The sequence below is a fragment of the Myotis myotis genome, unplaced genomic scaffold, assembly GCF_014108235.1.
Source record: "Myotis myotis isolate mMyoMyo1 unplaced genomic scaffold, mMyoMyo1.p scaffold_m19_p_25, whole genome shotgun sequence".
NCBI lineage: Eukaryota > Metazoa > Chordata > Mammalia > Chiroptera > Vespertilionidae > Myotis > Myotis myotis.
The window spans coordinates 2960554-2982957 of NW_023416330.1; the positions used below are offsets into that span (position 1 = coordinate 2960554).

The 22404-nt window shown below is 42.9% G+C and overlaps 1 protein-coding gene across 5 annotated transcripts in view; it reads left to right on the forward strand.

Moving 5' to 3' along the window:
- The window catches only part of XRCC2 (X-ray repair cross complementing 2), a 171855-nt gene that overhangs the window by 30377 nt on the left and 119074 nt on the right, over window positions 1-22404 (forward strand). The window contains exon 3 of one of the 5 annotated variants that reach the window (XM_036356096.1): window positions 3481-4473. The exons of 3 other annotated variants lie outside the window; for them this stretch is intronic. In XM_036356096.1, the coding sequence (XP_036211989.1) occupies window positions 3481-4199 (719 nt within the window). In that variant the 3' untranslated portion in view covers window positions 4200-4473. Of the gene's footprint in view, window positions 1-3480; window positions 4474-11098; window positions 11567-22404 lie in introns of those variants that run through there. One more of the 5 variants, XR_004975232.1, reaches the window with a different exon arrangement.

The window sequence follows — 22404 nt, forward strand, 5'->3', positions numbered from 1 at the left end:
AGCTGCAGCCGCTAGGGACCCTACCCCCCTACCCGTGCACAAATTTCGTGTACTGGGCCTCTAGTTAATCTATAAAGGGAGAAGAGTATTTTTATATACCTAATAACCTCTTAACCAAGGACTTAACCTTAAACTTTGCTTCAGTTTCATTTATGCCAAACCACAGAGCTAAGGAATCCACCTACTGCATCAGTTGTTTTCCTTGTCAAACCATGTAGGAAAGCTCTCTCGAAGACTTACTCTTTCGAGTTGTGCTGAAATTTGTTATAAGCACCACCCATTTCTCAAAGAAAATACTTGGCAAATTTTTCATTTTTTTGTTCTTAGTCCAAGAATTCCACAAATATCCAGACATATCTCACAGTTACCCTCTGGCCAGTATCGTGTATGTTTATCTCCTCGAGAACTCCCTTCCCTTTTTCTTCAGAATATGTTACATTTCCCTTACCTTAAATGGTCCTCACTTCACTCGCCAGCCTCACGAAACTACTGTTGAATTCTTTTACTTTGCCAATGAGCGTAAACCATTGTATGCTTTCTGTAATTCCTCATGGTTCCCTGGTTTCTCCTTGCTGTTCCTTGAACAGCATGAATGTTCCCTGCAGTGCCTGACAGTCCATCTTCTGAGTGTCTCCATTCTTAAAGTTTGGTTCATAAACTAATATTTATATTAAAAGTGGTTTTGCAAACTACACCTTTACTGCTTTAAGGCCACTGTCCAGGACCCAGTCTGTGATCTGTCCCTACCTTCCCCTCCCATTTCTCACTTTTAGGTCTTTCCTGCTTCATTAATATTACTTAGTACCACTTCACTTTCCTGACAGCTTCTGTGCTCTGTGCTGTTTTCCTCCTGTTTTTTCTATGAAATTTCTATTTTTTCTGACTTCTTTCGCTGTAGCTGTTCTCTATTTCTATGTAGCTTTTTCCCAGACCTCTGTGTCCAGCATCTTAGTACTGTCTTGAATCTTAAGTCCTAGCGGCTGTAGGACATTTTTATTTTGTGAGTCTTGGAGATCCATCTCAACATACCACTTGGAAGGTAAATTCATGTTAAGATATGTACATGAATTATGTAAATGAAAAATCCCTATGTGCTTAAGTATTGATTTGTGTGGGTACTTCTGAGCCTGTCTCAGAACTTTTAAGTCACTACCATCACCTTAGGAATCAGAGAAGGGGCTGAAGACCTGACAGAAGCTGAGTGTTGGCTCTTGTTGGGCAGGGGCAGCAGGCGGGGCTAGACTAGCACTGGGCGCATTGTTCCTGTTCCTGCTCCGTGGGCTGATAGTCCCTTGTTCCAGGCCTTGGTCATGGGCATTCACACCTGCTGGGCTCTGCTAAACAAAGCCACCCCTCAAGTCCCACCTGTGACTTATTGGTAGACCTGTTTCCTTTCAAAATCCATGTTCCAGCATTGACTGTGGGGCCTGTAATCCTCCCCCAACCGGGACTTATATTTTCATTGTTTAGATGTCTCTCAAGAAGTTCTTAAGAAGAAAACCATCTGATGAAAAAGATACTGTGTTTGTGTTGGGGATAGAATAGTCAAGTCCCAACCTTAAAGTAGTCAACAAGAAATATAATGAAGTAAATTATATAGTGCGATAGATGCGATCATGGAAGATGACGGGATTTGCTATTCACCCCTTGGTATTGTTACTAGGATCCACGGTGCTACCATGAAGAAGTCCCTTTTCGTTTGTGAAGTGCTCATCAGCCTCTCTGCTCCTCTTCTGGGCGTGGGAGGAGGATTTAGTGCAGGGTGCTACTGTTCCCCATCAAGTTTCTGCACAGTCCACTGTGTCCTGCAAACCATTTCAGACTCATCTTGCTAAAGTGTTTTTGACTTTCCTGCACTACCATTAATAGTGCTTCTGTGTCAGTGTTTCTTCATCTTGTGTATGTAGTTCATTCTCCTATATTATTAGTAAAAGACTTTCATTTGGGGGCAGCTTAGTTCCCCAGTAATATGGTAGCAGAGAGTAAACTGAACATCTGGGTTGAGTATAGTTATAGTCATTATGTCAGCTTTTAATAAAAGTGTCCATGAACAATTGTTAATGTAAACATAGTTTCACACCATTTTGAATTGTAAATTATATGAAAGATTGTAGAAGAAATTGGCTGAAGTTTTATACTACTTTATAGGTTGGTAACAACTTGCTAGATTTCTTACACATTATTTGTTTCAACATTTAATGGTTTATTAATAATGACAGGAAATAAAGTAACTGGATTTTCAGGCTCTGTAATCTGCAAAGGCCTAAGAATCTGCATTTTAAAACTTTTCAATTCTGTGGTTCAGCCATAAATCAAATCGCAGTAATTTTAGTTTAACAAGAATTGGAAGGCCACTGTTGGGTGGATTTTGAGAAGCTGTGGAGGCAGGACCGTGTTCCAGGTGTTTTAGTTTGTACTTTCTCAGTGGAAGAGATGCTGGAACTGTATAGAGAGAGATTGCAGGCTTCAAAGTTCAGAGTAGGTGACTGATTAATAATGCTAGGAGGGTAATTCACAATGCAGGTGTCATTCTCCTGAGCAGTTTCCTGGGAGACTCATACAGCAGAGAGTGACTGCGGCAGTGTGGCAATGTAAAACACAGTGGACGGATGCTACTGGCAGGGAAGACCTGAGAGCTGCGGCTCTTACCACCCTATTCATGTAAGACTGCACTATCAAGAATTGCTCTGCCCATAATGCCAATAACACTGAGAAACCCTAGTTGGGGATTATTTCCTCTGCATGTAACAGAAGTCCAGCCTAGTGGCTTATCAGATAGAGGCTTGTTTTCCTCAATCAGAAGTGGCGTCAAGGCAGGCTATGCATAACTGGTCCTGGGTACCTCCTGTCTTCCTGCTCCACCTCCTTAGGGTCTGCCCCTGAGGGTCCACCTTCCCTCCTCTTTCAAGATGGCTCTTCACCTCCAAAGAAGGGAGCAGAAGAGCAGAAGTGGCAGCTGGGTCAGGAAAGCGAAACGTAGAAATCCCAACAGGCTCTGCGCACGTCTCACTGTCTACAGTTGAGATACCTGGTGACCCCTCTGCAAGGGAGACTAAGAAAAATCGTTTTTTAAGTTGGGCACATTACCTTCCACAATTGGGGTTTCATATGTAAGGGAAAAGGCGAGAATGGATATAGGGAGGTCAATTACCAGAAATAGCGTGCACCTTAGTAATCAGTAGTGTTTGAAAGGCCCCGGATCTGTGGCACTTTATTCCTAACTCTCCACATCACCATTTCACTGTGAGTCTATCAGACCCGTTCTCAGGAGATCCCCACAGACTGCTGTCATTCTGCTTTTCAAATGACGATTTCCCTGTTTATTTGTGTGTGCTTTTACAGATCTGTTTGGCAAATGGACTTAGATTTTTCTTTTATGTTCCAGCAAATGTCTTTTTAAACATTTTTGCAGACTTTTCACTTGTAGCCTACTCTTACTGTGCTGCTGCATTTTGACTGACATTTTTACATTTTACACAGGTGATATTCTTGAATTTCATGGTCCAGAAGGAACAGGAAAAACAGAAATGCTTTATCATTTAACAGCACGGTGCATTCTTCCACAATCAGCAGGTGGACTGGAAATAGAAGTCTTATTTATTGATACAGATTACCACTTTGATCTGCTTCGGCTTGTTACAATTCTTGAGCATAGACTACCCCAGAGTTCTGAAGAAATAATAAAATACTGCCTTGGCAGGTTTTTCTTGGTGTACTGCTGCAGTAGCAGCCAGTTGCTGCTTACACTCTACTCACTAGAAGCCATGTTTTGTAGTCACCCCTCTCTCTGCCTTTTGATTTTGGATAGCTTGTCCGCTTTCTACTGGATAGACCGAGCCAATGGAGGAGAAAGTGTTAACTTACAGGAGTCTACTCTGAAGAAGTGTTCGCATCTCTTAGAGAAACTTGTTAATGAGTATCGCTTGGTTCTTTTTGCAACAACACAGAGTATAATGCAGAAAACCTCAAACTCCACGGAAGGTTCTTCCTCTGCCGGTAAGCGCCCGAGCGATATGAGTGTGGACTACAGACCCTACCTCTGTAAGGCATGGCAGCAGCTGGTCAAGCAGAGGCTGTTTTTCTCCAAAGACGATGCTAAAGCCAGTAACCAATTTTCTTTAGTTTCACGTAATTTAAAAAGCAACACTTTAAAAAAACATGTTTTTATTATTGGGGAAAGCGGGGTAGAATTTTGTTGATATATATCAAAATACTCTTGCAGGATATTATGCAAGGTTTTAAAAGTCTTGAGAAAAAAATAAAGAGGAAAAAGTCTTAAATAGGCTAAAGTGATTCAATTCTGAAGTTTTAAACTCTAAAGGAAGTAACATAACAGTATTTCTACACAGAATGGATTTCTTAAACTAGTACAGTAAACCTCAGAATTTGTTCAAGTTTACTCAAAGTGATATTAACAATTAAACTATAGATTAAATTTATTTTATTTTATTTTTTTTTAATTTTTACCCAAGGATTGAGGATTTTTTTCTATTGATTCTAGAAAGAGTGGAAGGGAATGGGGAGAGAGGAGAGAGCGAGAGAGAAAGAGAAACATCTATGTGACAGAGACACATAGATTTGTTGCCTCCCACACACACCCAGACCAGGGTTGGGGATCAGACCTGCAACCCAGGTACATGCCCTTGACTGGAAATCAAACCTGCTACCCTCCCCCCACCCCCACCCAACCACCCCCGAACTGCCCATCCCCACCATTCTGGTGCACAGGCTGACGCTCTAACCATTGAGCATGTGGGCGAAGGCTAAGTTTGTTTTAAAACTAAATAAATAATATACTCATTTCAGTCTAAATAAAATGGATTTTTATAACTTTGTGTCACATTTCTGGAATTCAGTTAAGTAGTTATTTGTTAAGGAAAGTTTAAATGCGTTTTTAATTTCTCATATGTAACTCCTTTAGGAAGCTGTGATTTTGAAAAATGTTTCTGTAGAGCTTTTATTTTTGTAAAAGCAATGGAAACAAGTCTACCCATCTGCCTTTCACACCACCAACTATGGGAAGTCAGAGCATTTTAATCCGAGTTAGTTAAACTGAATTCCAAGATGGAGTTGGGCTTTTGTATAATTTTTTAGACACAGGGAAATAAGATACCCACTCAGGGAATTCTGTGAAGAGTGTTTTTGAAATTTTCAGCTCCTCCTTAAGTGATAGATGTTAAAACTATATATTAGAACTGTGTGTTACTAGTATTTTCTCATTTAGAATAGTCCAGATATACCCTGGAGTGAAATGAATTGTTCCAGCTGAGCGCTGGACAGGGCTCTATATGCTCTGGTCCAGTGATGGCCAGAAGGGGAGCGCACACCTCAAGGGGCACGGAAGGTACTGTATTGCAGTAGATAGGACAGGAAAATCTTACTTATTTATTTTTAATATATTTTTTATTGATTTCAGAGAGAGAGAGGGAGAGAGAGATAGAAACATCAGTGATGAGAGAGAGTCATGGATTGGCTGCCTCCTGCATGTCCCCACTGGGGATGGATCCTGCAACTGAGGCATGTGCCCTGACCCGGAATCGAACCATGACCTCCTGGGTCATAGGTCGACGTTCAACCACTGAGCAACACCGGCTTAGCTAGAGCAGGAAAATTTTAGAACTTCTATTTGTACATTTTAATCCAAGAAAAGATGAAATTACATCAATATTTGATAGATTGATCCCAGCACTCGTACAATCTATATGTCAGATGGTCTTAAGTCACGACATACATATCTGAAGTATCCTGTGGGAAAAGTAGAAAGAAATGATAGTATTTATTTTTTATTTTTTTGTTAATCTCACCCAAGGATATTTTTTCCATTAATTTTCAGAGAGAGAGTGGAAGGGCGGGGGAGAGACAGAGAGAAACATTGATGTGAGAGAGAGACATCGATTGGTTGTCTCCCACGCGCCCTGACCAGGGCCTGGGATTGAGCCTGCAACCAAGGTATGTGCCCTTGACCAGGAATCGAACCTGAGAGACTTCAGTCCTAGGTCAACACTCTTATCACTGAGCAAAACCAGCTGGGGCAAGAAATGACAGTATTAGTTAAAACTGTCAACTCTAACTTTTCTAATCTAACAAAGCAAAGAAACCAAGACTGAAGCTAATTTTCCCTGACGCAGGCACAGCAGATGTGGCATCTGTTGTCTGTGCCCCGCCATGTGCCCTGGGCCTGCTCTAGCTCATGTGCAGTTACACAGTCCTCGGACTTATGCAGGTGTCGTCTGGATCCAGAGCGTGCTGGCCTGCAGGTGGCCAGGCTGGGCAGTCCTTAGCAGTGGGGGTCAGGATTTGGTCCGTAAATACATAGCGCTCAGTGAGAGGGCACTGTTATTTCTCAGAGTGGCCCCAGTGGGACTAATTCCCAGTTGCTTAATGCAAATATCCATTCATTTGACAGTATTATTGCCTTCCATCCTTCCCTCTCACTTCCTCACTCTCTCCTGGGGCCTCCTGGGATTGTTTCCCTAATGAGTGACAAATTCTTGTCTAGGAACTTTTTTTGTTGCAGGGTGAGGGGGACCCAAACTGTCAGCACTTAATAAAAGTCATCAGCCCTGGCTGGTTCGGCTCAGTGGATAGAGCGTTGGCCTGCGGACTGAAGGGTCCCAGGTTTGATTTCGGTCAAGGGCACATGCTCAAGTTGCAGGCTCAATCCCCAGTGGAAGGCCAGGAGGCAGCTAATCAATGGTTCTTTCTCATCATTGATGTTTCTATCTCTCCCTCCCTCCCTCTTCCTCTCTAAAATCAATAAAAAAATATATATTTAAAAAAATAAAAGAGAACCACATTTAAAAAAATAAAAATAGAAGTCATCAGCCCAACAGCTCTTGTAGGCCCAGCATTTGCTTTTCAGCCACATTGTGAAATTAAATGGGACAGCAGTCTAATTGGTAACACATTAAATTACATTGGGTCGCATTACTGTCATTCACATCCACACACCTATCCGTGCACAGTAAATGTTATTTTGCCATTAATAACAACTACTTAAAAATATTACATGCTTTATCTCTAGTTCTTCCTTTTTCAAGTTATATTTTTTGTGGGTTTTTTGTTATGTGTAATATGTGTCATACAAGTAATTTATAAATATTTGTATTTGGGGGGAATATACTTATTTTTACAAACCCTGCTAAGAGTATATGGTCATTAAGATTGAGATTCTTTTGCTCTATTCTAGACTACTTCTCCTTTTAGCTGTTAAGAAAAGATATGACAATTCAGTTTCCTTCCCTGTCATACTCTGTGCTTTGGTCGCATGTTCACGTGTGTGTGCTTGTGTGAGTGTGTATGTTTTACAGATGTATATGAAAAACTTCGCAACTCTTAGCCAAACTCTAGCTTTGAATATGACAGAATTTTCCATTTCTTCTCTGTATAAATTAAGTGTTAATTTAATGAGCTGTTATTCACGGATTTCTAACTTATTTTACTGGAACATTATTAAAAATAATGAACTTTTATACTAAATTATCAATTATATATTAACTAGGGGCCCAGTGCATGAATTTGTGCACCTTGAAAGGAACTGTGGGCCGTGAGGCTGTGGTAGGCACAAGGGCAGGTCTTGGCCCATCCTCTGCACCCCTGCTCGGCCCCTCCCACCACAGCCCCCAGTCCTCTGTCTGCCAGCAGCCCTGCCCCGCTGCCGTCGCTCCCACACACTGACAGCACCAGCCCCGCTTGCACCCGCTGACAGTGCAGAGCAATTGGGGCCGGTGCCAGCAGCGGGTAAGAGCAGGGCCGGCGCCATTAGTGGGTGCGAGCGGTGGCTACTGCTCCAATCACCCCTCAGGAGCAGGGTGGGGGTGGAGAAGCCCTCAGGGGCAATCAGGGCCGGCAGTCACTGCTCGCACCCATTGATGGTACTGAGTGATTGGGACTGGTGCCAGGCACTGGCAGCGGGTGCAAACAGCGGCGCTGGCAGCAGGTGCAAGCGCTGGGCGGGACCGTGGCACGCGGGAAGCAAAGAATTTTCAGTAACCACCAGAGGCTCACCCCAATGACAGTGACTGGCACCCCCGCTCACCTGCTCCACCATCCCACTGTGACCAACGCCTGCCATGTTCCACACACGCCCTCTGGTGGTCAGCACACATCATAGTGACCGGTTCGGTTGTCCCGCCATTCGGTCTATTTGCATGTTAGCCTTTTATTATATAGGATATGTCAGACAAAGACTTAGTTATCTTTAAAAGATTTGTTATCAAACATGCTGGAAGGAATTAAGAATCCTGATTAATAAAAAATTCTTTTAAACTAAAAGTTATACCAATGGGTTTTTTTTTAACACTATAGAAATTTTAATAACTATAAAAAGAGTCAGGCTGAACAAGATAGAGGTTGAAGTGGCACATCCTTAGTTACATAGGTAGCAGATACCAGGTATCCTCGATGTAGCCAAAGTAATAATGAGTGAGTGATTACAAATCTTAGAAAATGTAACCTATTTGCCTATAAAAAAGAAAAAATGAGTATCATAAAATACTTTTCTTAAAGGTGAACTTCTCAGGATAATTTTAAGTATCTAGTAAAAGGATACATTATAAAAGAGGTCGCTGCTTCAATTCCAGGTCAGAGCACATGCCTGGGTTGTGGGCTCGATCCCCAGTAGTGGGTATGCTGGAGACACCTGATTGATGTTTCTCTCATCAGCGTTCCTATCCTTCTCCCTTCCTAGCTCTAAAAAAAATTAAAAAATTAAGAAACCATATTTAAAAAAAAAATATTTCAGACATTCATCTGAGAAATGCTATACAAAATTAAGATAGTATTTATCACTTTCTTTGTATGAATAGTATTTTCCGTTTTCAACCATCAAATGCTATATTAATATTAAAATTTTTTTGATTCAGATAACTTTGCTAAATGGATTATCTGCGAGTGAGGTGAAATAAAGACATATTTATATATTTTTTAAATGGAGAATTTATTATAAAAATTGCCTCATTTAAAGGAACTTCTAAAAGATATGCTTCAAGGAGGAGGAAAATTATCCCAGAAAGTCTGAGATGTAGGAAATAATAGTAAGTAAAGAAAATAGTAAGCAACTGAGTAAATCTAAAGAAATGTCGGTAGTATAAAACTGTCCAATTTGCTGGAGGAAGAGACAATATCTAGTATTCTAGGTAACCTATCGCCTGATGCCTAGTGCATGTAAGGTTGGTCATTGAAATGATACCAGTGTTAAGATTTTGCTTTATTCTGAACGAGTGTAAGGATATGGACCAACCTTGGGCTTGATTAAGTATGATCTTGAAAATTTGAAGTGCTGCCTTTAAAAGAAACAAATTAATATATGTTCCAACAGTGTATGTTGAAGTGGCAAAACTGAAAGGGAAAAAAACACACCCACAGACACAGGAGAGCCCTACCCAGTTTGGCTCAGTGGATAGGCCTGTGGACTGAAGAGTCCCAGGTTTGATTCTAGTCGAGGGCACATGCCTGGATTGCCAGCTCAATCCCCAATAGGGGATGTGCAGGAGGCAACTGGTCAATGACACTCTGTCATCATTGATGTTTCTGTCACTCCCTCTCCCTTCCTCTCTGATATCAATAAAAATATTTCTTTTTAAAAAAAGAACTTTAAAAAAAAAGACACAGGAGAGAAAGTGGATAGGATAAATAAGCACTTAATATGGTAGTTATAATTCTAGTTGTAAATGGATTGAATTCTTTTGTGAAAAATCTTGGGTCATTAGACTAGATTTTTAACAGTCCACTATATGCTTCTTAAAGAAATGCATCTAAAACAAATCCAGAAATTTCGAGAGCCAAGAGATACCAGAGAAATAGCAAAAGGAAACTCTTATAGCTGTATATGTATTGTAGCAACATTTTCTTTTTTAACAAAGACTGATACATGGTTTGGTTCATTGTTTATGTTTCCTCAGTAAAATAACATCAAAAAACATAAAGCAAAAATTTAGAGAACTACATGGAGAAATAGGTGTTACCATCCTGCTAGGTGTTTTACTATGCCTTGGAGGCAAAGCAGTTTAAAAAATCAGTTAAAGACCTAGAACAGCCGTGGGCAAACTACGGCCCGCCTGCCAGATCCGGCCCGTTTGAAATGAATAAAACTAAAAAAAAAAAAGACCGTATCCTTTTATGTAATGATGTTTACTTTGAATTTATATTAGTTCACACAAACACTCCATCCATGCTTTTGTTCCGACCCTCCGGTCCAGTTTAAGAACCCATTGTGGCCCTCGAGTCAAAAAGTTTGCCCACCCCTGACCTAGAATCTGAACACAAAACCAAACTTGATCTGATGAACACTTGTAGAAAAATTCATACAAAATAAGAATGCATATTCTTTTAAAGAAAAGTAAATTTATGAAAACTGGTCACATGCTATGGGAAGACATCATCATATTTCAAAGAATCGGTATCATAGAGATCATTTCTCTCAACCAATGTCAGAAGGCAGCAACCAGCCTGGCCGGCATGGCTGAGTGGTTGGGCATCGACTTATGAACCAGGAAGTCACAGATTTCCTGGTCAGGACACATGCATGGGTTTCCGGCTCTATCCCCATGTGGGGCATGCGGGAGGCAGCTGATCAATGACTCCATCTCATAGTTGATAGATCTCTCTCTCCCTCTCTGAAATCAATAAAAAGATTTTATATATGTATGTATATACATGCAACAACCAAAAGGATCACAAAAGATTCCAAATTTAGAAAAGTTTAAATTTCTATATAGATCAAATAAGAAAGGATATTCAAAATTAGAAAATACTAATATACAACTTAAGTAAGAGAAACTGAATAAATTCAAAGGATATAGAAAAACATAAATTAATGAAATTGAAAACTATAGGAACAACAAAACCTAATGGTCAAGGAGTGACCAAGAAGACAACTACAAGTAGTACAGAGATTGTTTTAGAATATTAACTTTATATCAATAAATTAGACAGTGGGTACATCTTGCCAAAATAATCTTCAGAGAAAAAAAGAATAATCATTATAAGACTTGATTCAGTAATTTGAACTCTCCCCACAGTTAGAGGGACTTTCAGTAATAACAGAATATGTAATTTTGACAAACTTGCCTGCTCAAAATAAAAACAAAACTGGATAAAATACAAATGCATAAAGTGTCAGAGAGCCGACCAGCTCATGAAATCACTAGGCCAAGGTCCAGAGGAGAAAGGAAATGCAGAGGTCATTTGGAGCAGCTGAGAGTTGACCGTGCTTTTCTTGCTGTCACTGTTAAGGAACCTTAGTAGCCACACCCCAGTTTCACTGGGAACCTGAATGGTGGGGCCCTAGGATGGAGGGTGAAATGGAAGTAAACCAGCCCTTGAACAGACTAGAAACCAAACCAAAACAAATGCCTTCTTCCGAGGAAAACCAAGATGGCGGCATAGGTAAACACCGGAGTTAGCTGCCTCGAACAACCACTTCACAAATACAACTAAAAGACGGAACGGACATCGCCCAGAACCACAGGAAGACTGGCTGCGGGGAAATTCTTCAACTAGAAGGAAAGAGGACAACATACGAGACTCAGAAGAGGCGCAGTGCGGAAAATACAAAGGTGCGGAGGTACGCACGGAGCGGGCTGGTGGCTGAGGGCGCGGTTGTCGTTTTCAATTGGGAGGGAGTCTCAGATTATGAGCTCCAGTTCTGGGTGAGTCTCTAGGGACCCAGACTCAAACGGGAGAAGCGGGACTGTCTGGCATCGGTCGGAACGTGAGGGCAGCTTTCTCTGCGAGGTTTGCAGTGGTTGCTGGGACTCTGAGAGGCGGAGCCTCTGGGGACGGGACTGAGAGCAGCCATAACTGCTCCCTCCACCCGCTCTGTTGATCCCGTGCGACCTGCTCCGCCCAAGCCCTGCACAGAGCCATTTGCCGGATAGCCTCAGTCAAAGGCTAGATTAGCACCTCCCTAGAGGACAGAAGTTTTCCCACTGCAGACACAGCTGATTCTCACAGCCAGTTGGCCTGGAGGTCAAATCCCCCTAGTATTAACTACAACAATCAAGGCTTAACTACAACAAGACTGCGCACAAAGACCACTAGGGGGTGCACCAAGAAAGCATAAAAAATGCGGAGACAAAGAAACAGGACAAAACTGTCAATGGAGGATATTGAGTTCAGAACCACACTTTTAAGGTCTCTCAAGAACTGTCTAGAAGACGCCGATAAAGTTATTGAGATAATCAAGAAATCTAATGAGCCCCTTGATGTTGTGATAAAGAACCAACTAGAAATTAAGCATACACGGACTGAAATAACGAATATTATACAGACTCCCAACAGCAGACCAGAGGAGCGCAAGAATCAAGGCAAAGATTTGAAATATGAAGAAGCAAAAAACACCCAACCGGAAAAGCAAAATGAAAAAAGAATCCGAAAATATGAAGATAGTATAAGGAGCCTCTGGGACAGCTTCAAGCATACCAACATCAGAATTATAGGGGTGCCAGAAGATGAAAGAGACCAAGATATTGAAAACCTATTTGAAGAAATAATCACAGAAAACTTCCCCTACCTGGTGAAAGAAATAGACTTACAAGTCCAGGAAGCGCAGAGAACCCCAAACAAAAGGAATCCAAAGAGGACCATACCAAGACACATCATAATTAAAATGCCAAGAGCAAAAGACAAAGAGAGAGTCTTAAAAGCAGCAAGAGAAAGAAACTCAGTTACCTACAAGGGAATACCCGTACGACTGTCAGCTGATTTCTCAACAGAAACTTTGCAGGCCAGAAGGGAGTGGCAAGAAATATTCAAAGTGATGAATGCCAAGAACCTACAACCAAGATTACTTTATCCAGCAAAGCTATCATTCAGAATTGAAGGTCAGATAAAGAGCTTCACAGATAAGGAAAAGCTAAAGGAGTTCATCACCACCAAACCAGTATTATATAAAATGCTGAAAGGTATCCTTTAAGAAGAGGAAGAAGAAGAAGAAAAAGGTAAAGATACTAATTATGAACAACAAATACGCATCTATCAACAAGTGAATCTAAGAATCAAGTGAATAAATAATCTGATGAACAGAATGAACTGGTGATTATAATAGAATCAGGGACATAGAAAGGGAATGGACTCACTATTCTTGGTGGGGAAAGGGGTGTGGGAGATGCGGGAAGAGACTGGACAAAAATTGTGCACCTAGGGATGAGGACAGTTGGGGGGTAAGGGCAGAGGGTGGGGTGGGAACTGGGTGGAGGGGAGCTATGGGGGGGGGGGGGAAGAGGAACAAATGTAATAATCTGAACAATAAAGATTTACTTTAAAAAAAAAACAAAACAAATGCCTTCTTCCCAATAGCTCTCAGCACTTACTGTGCTCAGTTCACCTGAACCAATTCCTCTGTCTCTGCTGCTTTCTGGAGCACCTTCCCCAATGCTGCAGATCAGGACTCTGCCCTCACCCGAAGCTGCCAATGGAGCAAGTGAATAGCTTATGCCTCCTGACCTGGGTTGCTGGCATCTTCTGATAACACGAAATTGCTGGTTCTGGGCCTTGCAGCAGGCTGGGTGCTTTTTCATTTAATCACTCTTAAAGCAATGAACTCTTACTCCTTCTCAAAAACTTTAACTGCCCTAGCTGGTTTGGCTCAGTGGATAGAGCATTGGCCTGCGGACTGAAGGGTCCTAGGTTTGATTCCAGTCAAGGGCACATGCCTGGGTTGTGGGCTCCATCCCCAGTAGGGGGCATGGAGGGGGCAACCAATCGATGATTCTCTCTCATCATTGATATTTCTATCTCTCCCTTTCTGAAATCAATAAAAATATATTTAAAAAACAAAAAAAAAATTTTTTAAATGTATTTAACATGTTTTGAAAGTAGAGAGTACAGATGAAATAAGAATAGCAAAATGTCAATAACAAATCTAAGTGATGAGTATAACAATAAACATGTAATATGCTAATTAGACCAGACAGCCAAACGACCTTCCAGATGTCCTTCCAGACGACCTTCCAGATGAAGCCAGGACTGTGAGGGCTGAAGCAAGCTGCTGCAGCTGCGAAGGCCAAGCCTCTTGCATGAACACTGCATTGGACCTCTAGTCTATAATAATAAAAGCATATATGTTAATTAGACTGGGCATCCTTCCAGATGAAGCCGGGGCTTCAAGGGAAGCCTGGGTCCCGGGTGCTGCAGGGAAGCCCGGGTCCCAGGTGCCAGAGGGAAGCCAGTGCCAGCAGCTGGGGGAAGGAAGGCCTATTCCTGCACAAATTTTGTGCATTGGGCCTATAGTATTACATAAAGTGACCCCAGAATTTCAAAACCCCATGTCCCAACTAAAAAATTCTTTCAGAATAATCTGGAAGTGAGAGATTCTTTTAGAATATTTCTGAAAGTGAGTCTTAAATGCAGCGTCCAGAATATAGTAAGGTAACCTAACTAAAAAAGAGAGGAAACAAATGACACCCCCCCCCCAAAAAAAAACAAAAACCGCACACTTGTACAGCTCATACAGACTTGGGGCACATGGAATGAACATGGGTGAGTTGGCAGCAAGGCTAAATGGAGCTAGTGTTCTAAGGTACTGACACTGGGAGAAGGAAAGATATCAACATTGGATAAAGATGTTGCATCTTGCCCGGCTGGCATGGCTCAGTGGTTGGGTGTTGACTATGAACCAGGAGGTCACAGTTCGATTCCAGTGAGGGCATACGCCCAGGTTGCGGGCTCAATATACAGTGGGGGATGTGCAGGAGGCAGCCAATCAATGATTCTCTCACCATTCACATTTCTATCTCTCCCTTCCTCTCTGAAATCAATTTAAAAAATTTTTTTAATGGGAAAGGGGACCCCACTACAGATTCTACTGACTTTCAAAAGATTTTATGAGGAATAACTTTATGCCCAAAGTTTTTGAAAAACGGGCAAATTAATAGAAAAATATAGCTTAATGAAACCAGCACAAGAAAGCATTTTAAAACCCGAGTAGTCTATAACTACTAAATAAATTGGATCATAAGTTTAAGACCTAGAAAACTTCAGGCTGTGATGTTCCCATCAGACATTTAACACGTTAAGCGCCAAGCCTTTTTTTGTCTTTCCGTTTCAGTCACGGGTGACTGACATGGCGCTTAACATGTTAAATAAATCCGGTATCATTTTTATGTGAACTCTTTCAGAGAATAGAAAAAGAGAATCAGATTCCAATTTATTTTATCAGGCTACCATCAGTTTGATGCCAAAACTGGACAGAAGCACGAGAATGGAAATGATAAGCCTTTCTTACTGATGAACATATATGCAAAAATATCAACAAACAATTCAACAAAATAAGCTTAGGATTCTATTACATCATCGTGGCCAGGCTGGATTTATCCCAGAAACACAAGGTTAGTTTAGCATTAGAAAGTCAGTCAGTGTAATTTGCCACATAAACCAGATGAAAGGGGGGAAAGTTAAGATCATATCAATGAAGAAAAAGCCCCCAAAAGTGTTTTTGTTTTGCTTTGCATTGGGACTTGACAATCTGATGTTTAAATTTGGAGGAGCAAGGGACCAAGAATAGCCAAGACCTTTGTATCAATACAGATCTTCTCTGAGGCAGTTGCTGAAATGTGGTCAGAAGTGTACAATGTGGAAGAAGAGAGAGAGCTGGATTAGGAAGGGAGTGCCTCTGGACTGGTGCAGCCCTGACACATGGGTGAGGGAGGAAGGATTGGCATGAAGAACTTGAGACTCGCAGCGCAGCTATAAGAAAATCTTGGCCTGACCAACAGCAAAATCCAGGGCAAAGACTGTGTGGAGGTTCCCACAGTGGGCAGAAATGGCCAGGCCTACCAGCCCTGCCTTGCTCGGATATTGGTTAGCTGCCTACAGAAAGCATTACCTCTGCTCAAATGCCATGACAGACCCAGAAGATGAAATAAACTGGAGGCTGTGAAGGAACTCCACCCATTGTGGCAAATTCGTTTTCAAAGGGAGGTCTGAGCAGGACGCCTTAAGGCTGCTCTGTGTTCTCAAAGGAGACCAAGTCAGGGAGACTTACCTGTTATATGAAAACATATGTAGCTGTTTTAACACATTGTATGGGGGAAACGTATTTATACGTTTTACTTATACGTTTTACGTTGACTGGTAGTAGAGCGCGGGACATGTATTAATACATTTTTTATAGACTAGCGGTAGAATGCAGGTAACGTATAGATATGTAAACTAAAGTTATCGTAATTTTACTGAACGTTGCCATTTGTGCAAAAAATTAGCAAAAATGGCCTGCACCACCTGTTAGCGCGCGATAAAAACTACCCGCAAACAATGTGTTAATTATGGTAGTGTATATTGGTACAGCAATAAGCAGAACAGAATGTAGAGTGCCAGAACAAACCCACATATGTATGTTAAAAGTAGCAAATGGACAAGCTATTCATGTCATTTTATCAGGGATGGAGCACATTAAATGGGGGGGGGGGGCGATGAAACTGGGTCTTTACTTAATATATATATACTAGAGGCCCAGTGCACTGATTCATGCACCAGTGGGGTCTCTTGTCCTGGCCTGCAGTGGTTGGGCCAAAACCAACTCTCCAACATCCCCCAAGGGGTCCCAGATTGCGAGAGGGTGCAGGCCAGGCTGAGGGACGCCATTAGTGCATGATCAGGGCCGGGGAGGGATCGCGGGAGGGCTCCAGGGCGTGCCCGGCCCGTCTTGCCCAGTCCCAATCGGCCAGACCCCAGCAACAAGCTAACCTACCAGTCGGAGCGTCTGCCCCCCGGTGGTCAGTGCACATCGTAGCGACTGGTCGAATGGTCGAGCAAACAATTGGACACAGCATATTCGGCTTTTATTATGTAGGATTTTAAAATATATTCCATTGGTTAAAGACATACATGTAAAAGCAAAACAGTAAAAACTATAAAAAGACTGTATATGAGAATATATTTGGGTTTAGGGTAGGGAAGCACTTCAAACACACACAAAAAATAATCATAATGAAAAAAGCATAAATGTGACCATATTAAAACTTCGAATTTTTGTTTATCAAAAGATAATATAAGCCGAAACCGGTTTGGCTCAGTGGATAGAGCGTCAGCCTGTGGACTGAAAGGTCCCAGGTTCGGTTCTGGTCAAGGGCATGTACCTGGGTTGCGGGCACATCCCCGGTAGGAGATGTGCAGGAGGCGGCTGATCGATGTTTCTCTCCCATCGATGTTTCTAACTCTCTATCTCCCTTCCTCTCTGTAAAAAATCAATAAAATATATTAAAAAAAAAAAAAAGATAATATAAAAGTGAACAAATAAGCTACAAAACTGAAAATACATTTGCAGTTCATGTGAACAAATGTTTACTACCTAAAACAAACTATATATAATTATATATGGTGTGTGGTTATTTATATGAAAAAATAAATCCATAGGAGAAATTAATGAATAGAAAAATGGACAGAATATTTGGAGACCTTTCACAGAAGAAACAGAAATGGTCAAAAACCATGAAATGAGGTTCAATCTCCTTGCAAATGGAAGTACAAATTAAGATCTCAATAAGATGTCATTTTGTCTTGGATGACAGAACCTTAAAGGAGGACAATACCAGGTACTGAAGAAGAGTGCAACAAAGTGAACTTAATGCTGGGGATGTAACGCCATAATGGTACACCACTTGAGAAACTAACTGGGTATCCTCCTATCTAATAAAAGAGAAACATGGTAATTAGCATACGACTGCTACACTTACCATTGGCTAATCAGGGAGATATGCAAATTAACTGCCAGCCAAGATGGCGGCCAGCAGCCAGGCAGCTTGAAACTAACATGAGGCTTGCTTGCTTCAGTGACGGAGGAAACCAACATTCCCCGCCTGCCTTGCCGGCCTCTGAGCCTGCAGTTTGAAACGTAACAAATATAGAAGCTAAACAAAACCCCAGAAACCTGCTTTCAGCGAACCAGGATCTCAGAGCTGGAGTTATACATTGTTTCGATTATAGAACGCAAACAAACCAGATACCTGCTTTCAGCAGCAGAGGCCTCAGAGCTGGAGCCTCAGAGCTAAAGCTGGCCCAGAATAAAAAAAAAAAAGAAAAAAAGGAGCGGTTGGGAGCTTCCGTCACCCGCCAGCCTGAAAACAGTCCTCAGCCCCTCACCCAGACTGGCCAGGCACCCCAGTGGGGACCCCCACCCTGAAGGGTGTGTGACCAGCTGCAAACAGCCATCATACCTTCATCCAGGCTGGCCAGGCACCCCAGTGGGGACCCCCACCCTGATCCGGCGGCGCCCCAACCCCCACCCCACGGGCCCTGCTCTGTGTGTGATGGGGTAGAGCCATAACCTCCCCATCGGCCCTGCCCTGAGTGTGACAGTGGCAGCGCCCCAACCCCCTGATCGGCCCTGCTCTGTGGGTGATAGAGGGCAGTGCCCCAACCCCCTGATCCGCCCTGCTCTGTGTGTGACAGGGGGCGGTGCCCCAACTCCCCTATCGGCCCTACTCTGTGAGTGACAGGGGGGAGCTCCTCAACCCCCTGATGGGCTCTGCTCTGTGCGTGACAGGGGGGAGCTCCCCAACCCCCTGATTGGCCCTGCTCTGTGTGTGACAGGGTACGGAGCCCCAACCCCCCTGATGGGCCCTGCTCTGTGCGTGACAGGGGGTGGTGCCGCAACACCCCAATCGGCCCTACCCTGAGCGTGACTGAGGGTGGCATCGCAACCTCCCAATCTGCCCTGCTCTGTGCATGACAGGGGGCGGTGCCCCAACTCCCCAATCGGCCCTGCTCTGAGCCCGACCAGGGGCTGCACCTAGGGATTGGGCCTGCCCTCTGCCACCCGGAGCAGGCCTAAGCCAGCAGGTCGTTATCTCCCGAGGGGTCCCAGACTGCGAGAGGGCACAGGCCGGGCTGAGGGACACCCCCCCTCCGCCCCCCCGAGTGCACAAATTTTTGTGCACCGGGCCTCTAGTATATAATAAAAGGCTAATAAGCAAATTGTCCCTTCGGGAGTTCGACTGACTGGGAGTTCATACACTTCCTATGATGTGCGCTAACCACCAGGGGGCAGCGTGGAATGAAGAAAATCCCCAGCCAGCAGCCGGGGGAAGGAAGGCCCTGGACGGCCCTGATTGCCGGCCAGGCCTAGGACCCTACCCGTGCATGAATTTCGTGCACCGGGCCTCTAGTGGTTTTATAAAGTTAAACACAGGGGTACCCTTTAATCTGGTATATATCCTTGAGAAATTCTTGTTTATATGCACCACAAGAGAGGTATAACTATGTTTATATTAGCAGTTTGTAACAGCGAAAGCCAGAATCAGCTAACACATGTACTCACCATATAATGGATGAATGAACAAACAGTAGCCTATTCATAGGGTGAAGCACTGGACAGTGTGGAAGATGAATGTACTACTGCAAGAGGCATAAACGTTAGATAAATCTCAGAAACGATGTCAAGTTTTCTTAAAAGATACTGTCAAAGAATTTGTCCTCTATGACACCAGTTTTGGATAGCTTTGAGATTTAATTCATGTACCATAAAAGTCACCCACTGAAAATGTACTCAGATGTCAGAGAAATGCCAGGGTGAGAGAGCTCCATGTCCTCTCCCTGAAATTTCAACTAGGCAACCAACTATAATTCCAGAAAGAAATCTCTGCTCAACACAGATGCATGCCTGAGAGACCCCTGTGCACTGAAACATCTAAAGATGGGCAACTGGGAGTGAGCAGGGAGACGAGAAGGGAGGAAAGCACAGACAGCCAAGAGAAAGCCGCGGTAGCAGGCCTTCCTTCAGCTGGGCGTAACAGAGAGTATGTGTGTGTGTGTGGGTCGGGGGAGGGCCTGCCCAGCAGGAAGAGCAGCAAGGTAGCAAACAGTGTCTGTCAGCAGACACCCGTCAGAACACGGGGTTCTGCTGTGCAGTTCTCCACTGTCGGGTCAGCGGTGTTGTTTCAGACAAGAAAATGGAACCACAGAGCCCTGCCACCACTTGTACTCCCAAAACTCGCCTCCTGTTGCCCTTGGAGTTGGGTCCAGGAGCATACTATCTGAAAACCAAGAGCTATTGCAGTAAAACTGCTGTTTCCCTCTGTGACTGACCCCCAGGGGGGATGCTTGGGGTAGAACCCCATTGAGGTCAAGGGTCACCATTAGGATGGGGGCAAAACAAACCCCACCCCCAAGCAGCACAGCTGTACTATTTCATGGAAGCTGAGGAGGATCAAGCCTGGAAGATCGCAGAGGTAAAAAAAATCTTGCAATTCAGCACCATCTACTGGAAAATAGTAGAAAAACCTCATCAGAGATAAATGGGTAGGCAATAGAGGACAGTAGATACCATGAATAACCACAGTAATAAGGATGACCAGAAAGACAATGAAAATCTCCAGAAAGCAAGTTGGAACACAAGGAAATATGTGATATAAATAACAAAGATTTCAAGATTGCAGTTCTGAAAATACTCAACAAGATATGAGAAAATACAGATAGGCAATTGAATGCACTCAGAAACAAATCAATGAACAAGATGAGTACTTTACCAAAGGAATTAAAACTTTTAAAAAGAACCAATCAGAAATACTGGAAATGAAGCATGTAATTAAGGAGGTTAAGAGTTGAACTACTGAGCACAGAAAACAGCTAATCAGATTGAGGAAAGAATTAGTGATATGAAAGATAGGAATCCAGAAATAACTGAGGGAAAAAGGGAGAGACCTAAGCATAAAGAAAAATGAAAGAGCTCTATGAGAACTCTCTGACTCCATCAGAAAAAGTAATATTAGAATATTGGCATTCTGGAGGAGTAGAGGGATCATGGAACCGAGAGTCTATTCAAACAAATAGTGGGTGAGAACTCCCCAAACCTATGGGAAGAACAAGTTCCTCAAATCCAGGAAGCAAACAGAACACCTAGTTACCTCAATCCAAAGAGGCCCTCTCCAAGGCATTTGTTATTAAAGCAGTCAAAAATTAATGACAATGAAAATATACTCTTTGGGCCTGGCCCATTTGGCTCAGTGGTTGAGTGTCAGCCCATGGACCGAGAGTTGTGGGTTCAATTCCACACAAGGGCACATACTTTGGTCTCAGGTTTCAGCCCTGGCCTTAGTTGGAGAGCAAGTGGGAGGCAACCAATTAATGTGTCTCTCTTACATTGATGTTTCTCTCGTTTTCCCTCTCTTCCTCCTCCCTCCCTTTCACTCTTTCTAAAAAATCAATGGGAAAAAAATATCACTGGGTGAGGATTAAAAGAAAAAAGTGCCCTGGCAGTTTGGCTCAGTGAATAAGAGTGTTGGCCTGCAGACTGAAGGGTCCTGGGTTTGATTCTGGTCAAGGGCATGTACATTGGTTGCAGGCTCATTCCCCCAGCCTCTGGTTGGGTTGCATGCAGGAGGCAACCAATCAATGTGTCTCACATCAATGTTTCTCTCACATTGATGTTTCTCTCTCCCCCTTCCTTCCACTCTCTCTAAAAATCAATGGAAAAATATCCCCAGGTGAGGATTTAAAAAAAAGGAAAAGAAAATATACTCTTTGGTGGTTTTAGTATATTCAGAATTGTGCAACTATTTAGTTTCAGAAATTTTTCATCATCCCCAAAAGTAACCCTATACCCACTAGTAGGCAGTCCCCATTCCTCATACCCCTCTGTCTCCAGCCCTTAGCAACCACTAATCTTTCTGTCTCTATGCATTTGCCTGTTCTGGACATCCTATATAATAAAAGGCTAATATGCAAATCGACCAAACAGCGGAACGACTGGTCGCTATGATGTGCACTGACCACCAGGGGTCAGATGCTCAATGCAGGAGCTTCCCCCTGGTGGTCAGTGTGCTCCCACAGGAGGAGCACCACTCAGCCAGAAGCCCTGAGCTGGACTCACAGGTTTCAGCCCCGTGGCAGTGCTAAGGATGTCCGACAGCTGGCTTAGGCCCACTCCCTGTGAAGAGCGGGCCCAAGCCATCAGTCAGACATCCCCTAAGGGCTCCTGGACTGTGAGGGCACAGGCCAGGCTGAGGGACCCCCCACGTCCCCCCGCCAAGTGCAGGAATTTCGTGCACCGGGCCTCTAGTATTATATAAATAGAATCCTACTAAGCAATAAAACAATAAATAAATAAATAAATAAATAAATAAATAAATAGAATCCTACAATGTGGTCCTCTGTGACTGGCTTCCTTCACTTAGCATAATGTTTTCAAGATTCCTCCATATTGCAGCATATATTACTACTTTGTTATTTTTTATTGCCATGTAATATTCCATTGTGGGAATATAACACTTTTTAAAAATCAGTTAATGGACATTTGGGTTTCCAATTTGGGGCTATCATGAATAATGCTGCTATGAGTGTTCACTTATGATTTTTTATATGGAGATTCTTTTTAAAATAAGGTTCAAAACCAAGTAAAACTTAATATATGTTAAAATTATAAAGGGGGCAGCAGAATGAGATTTGAGGATGTTCTAATCAATTAAG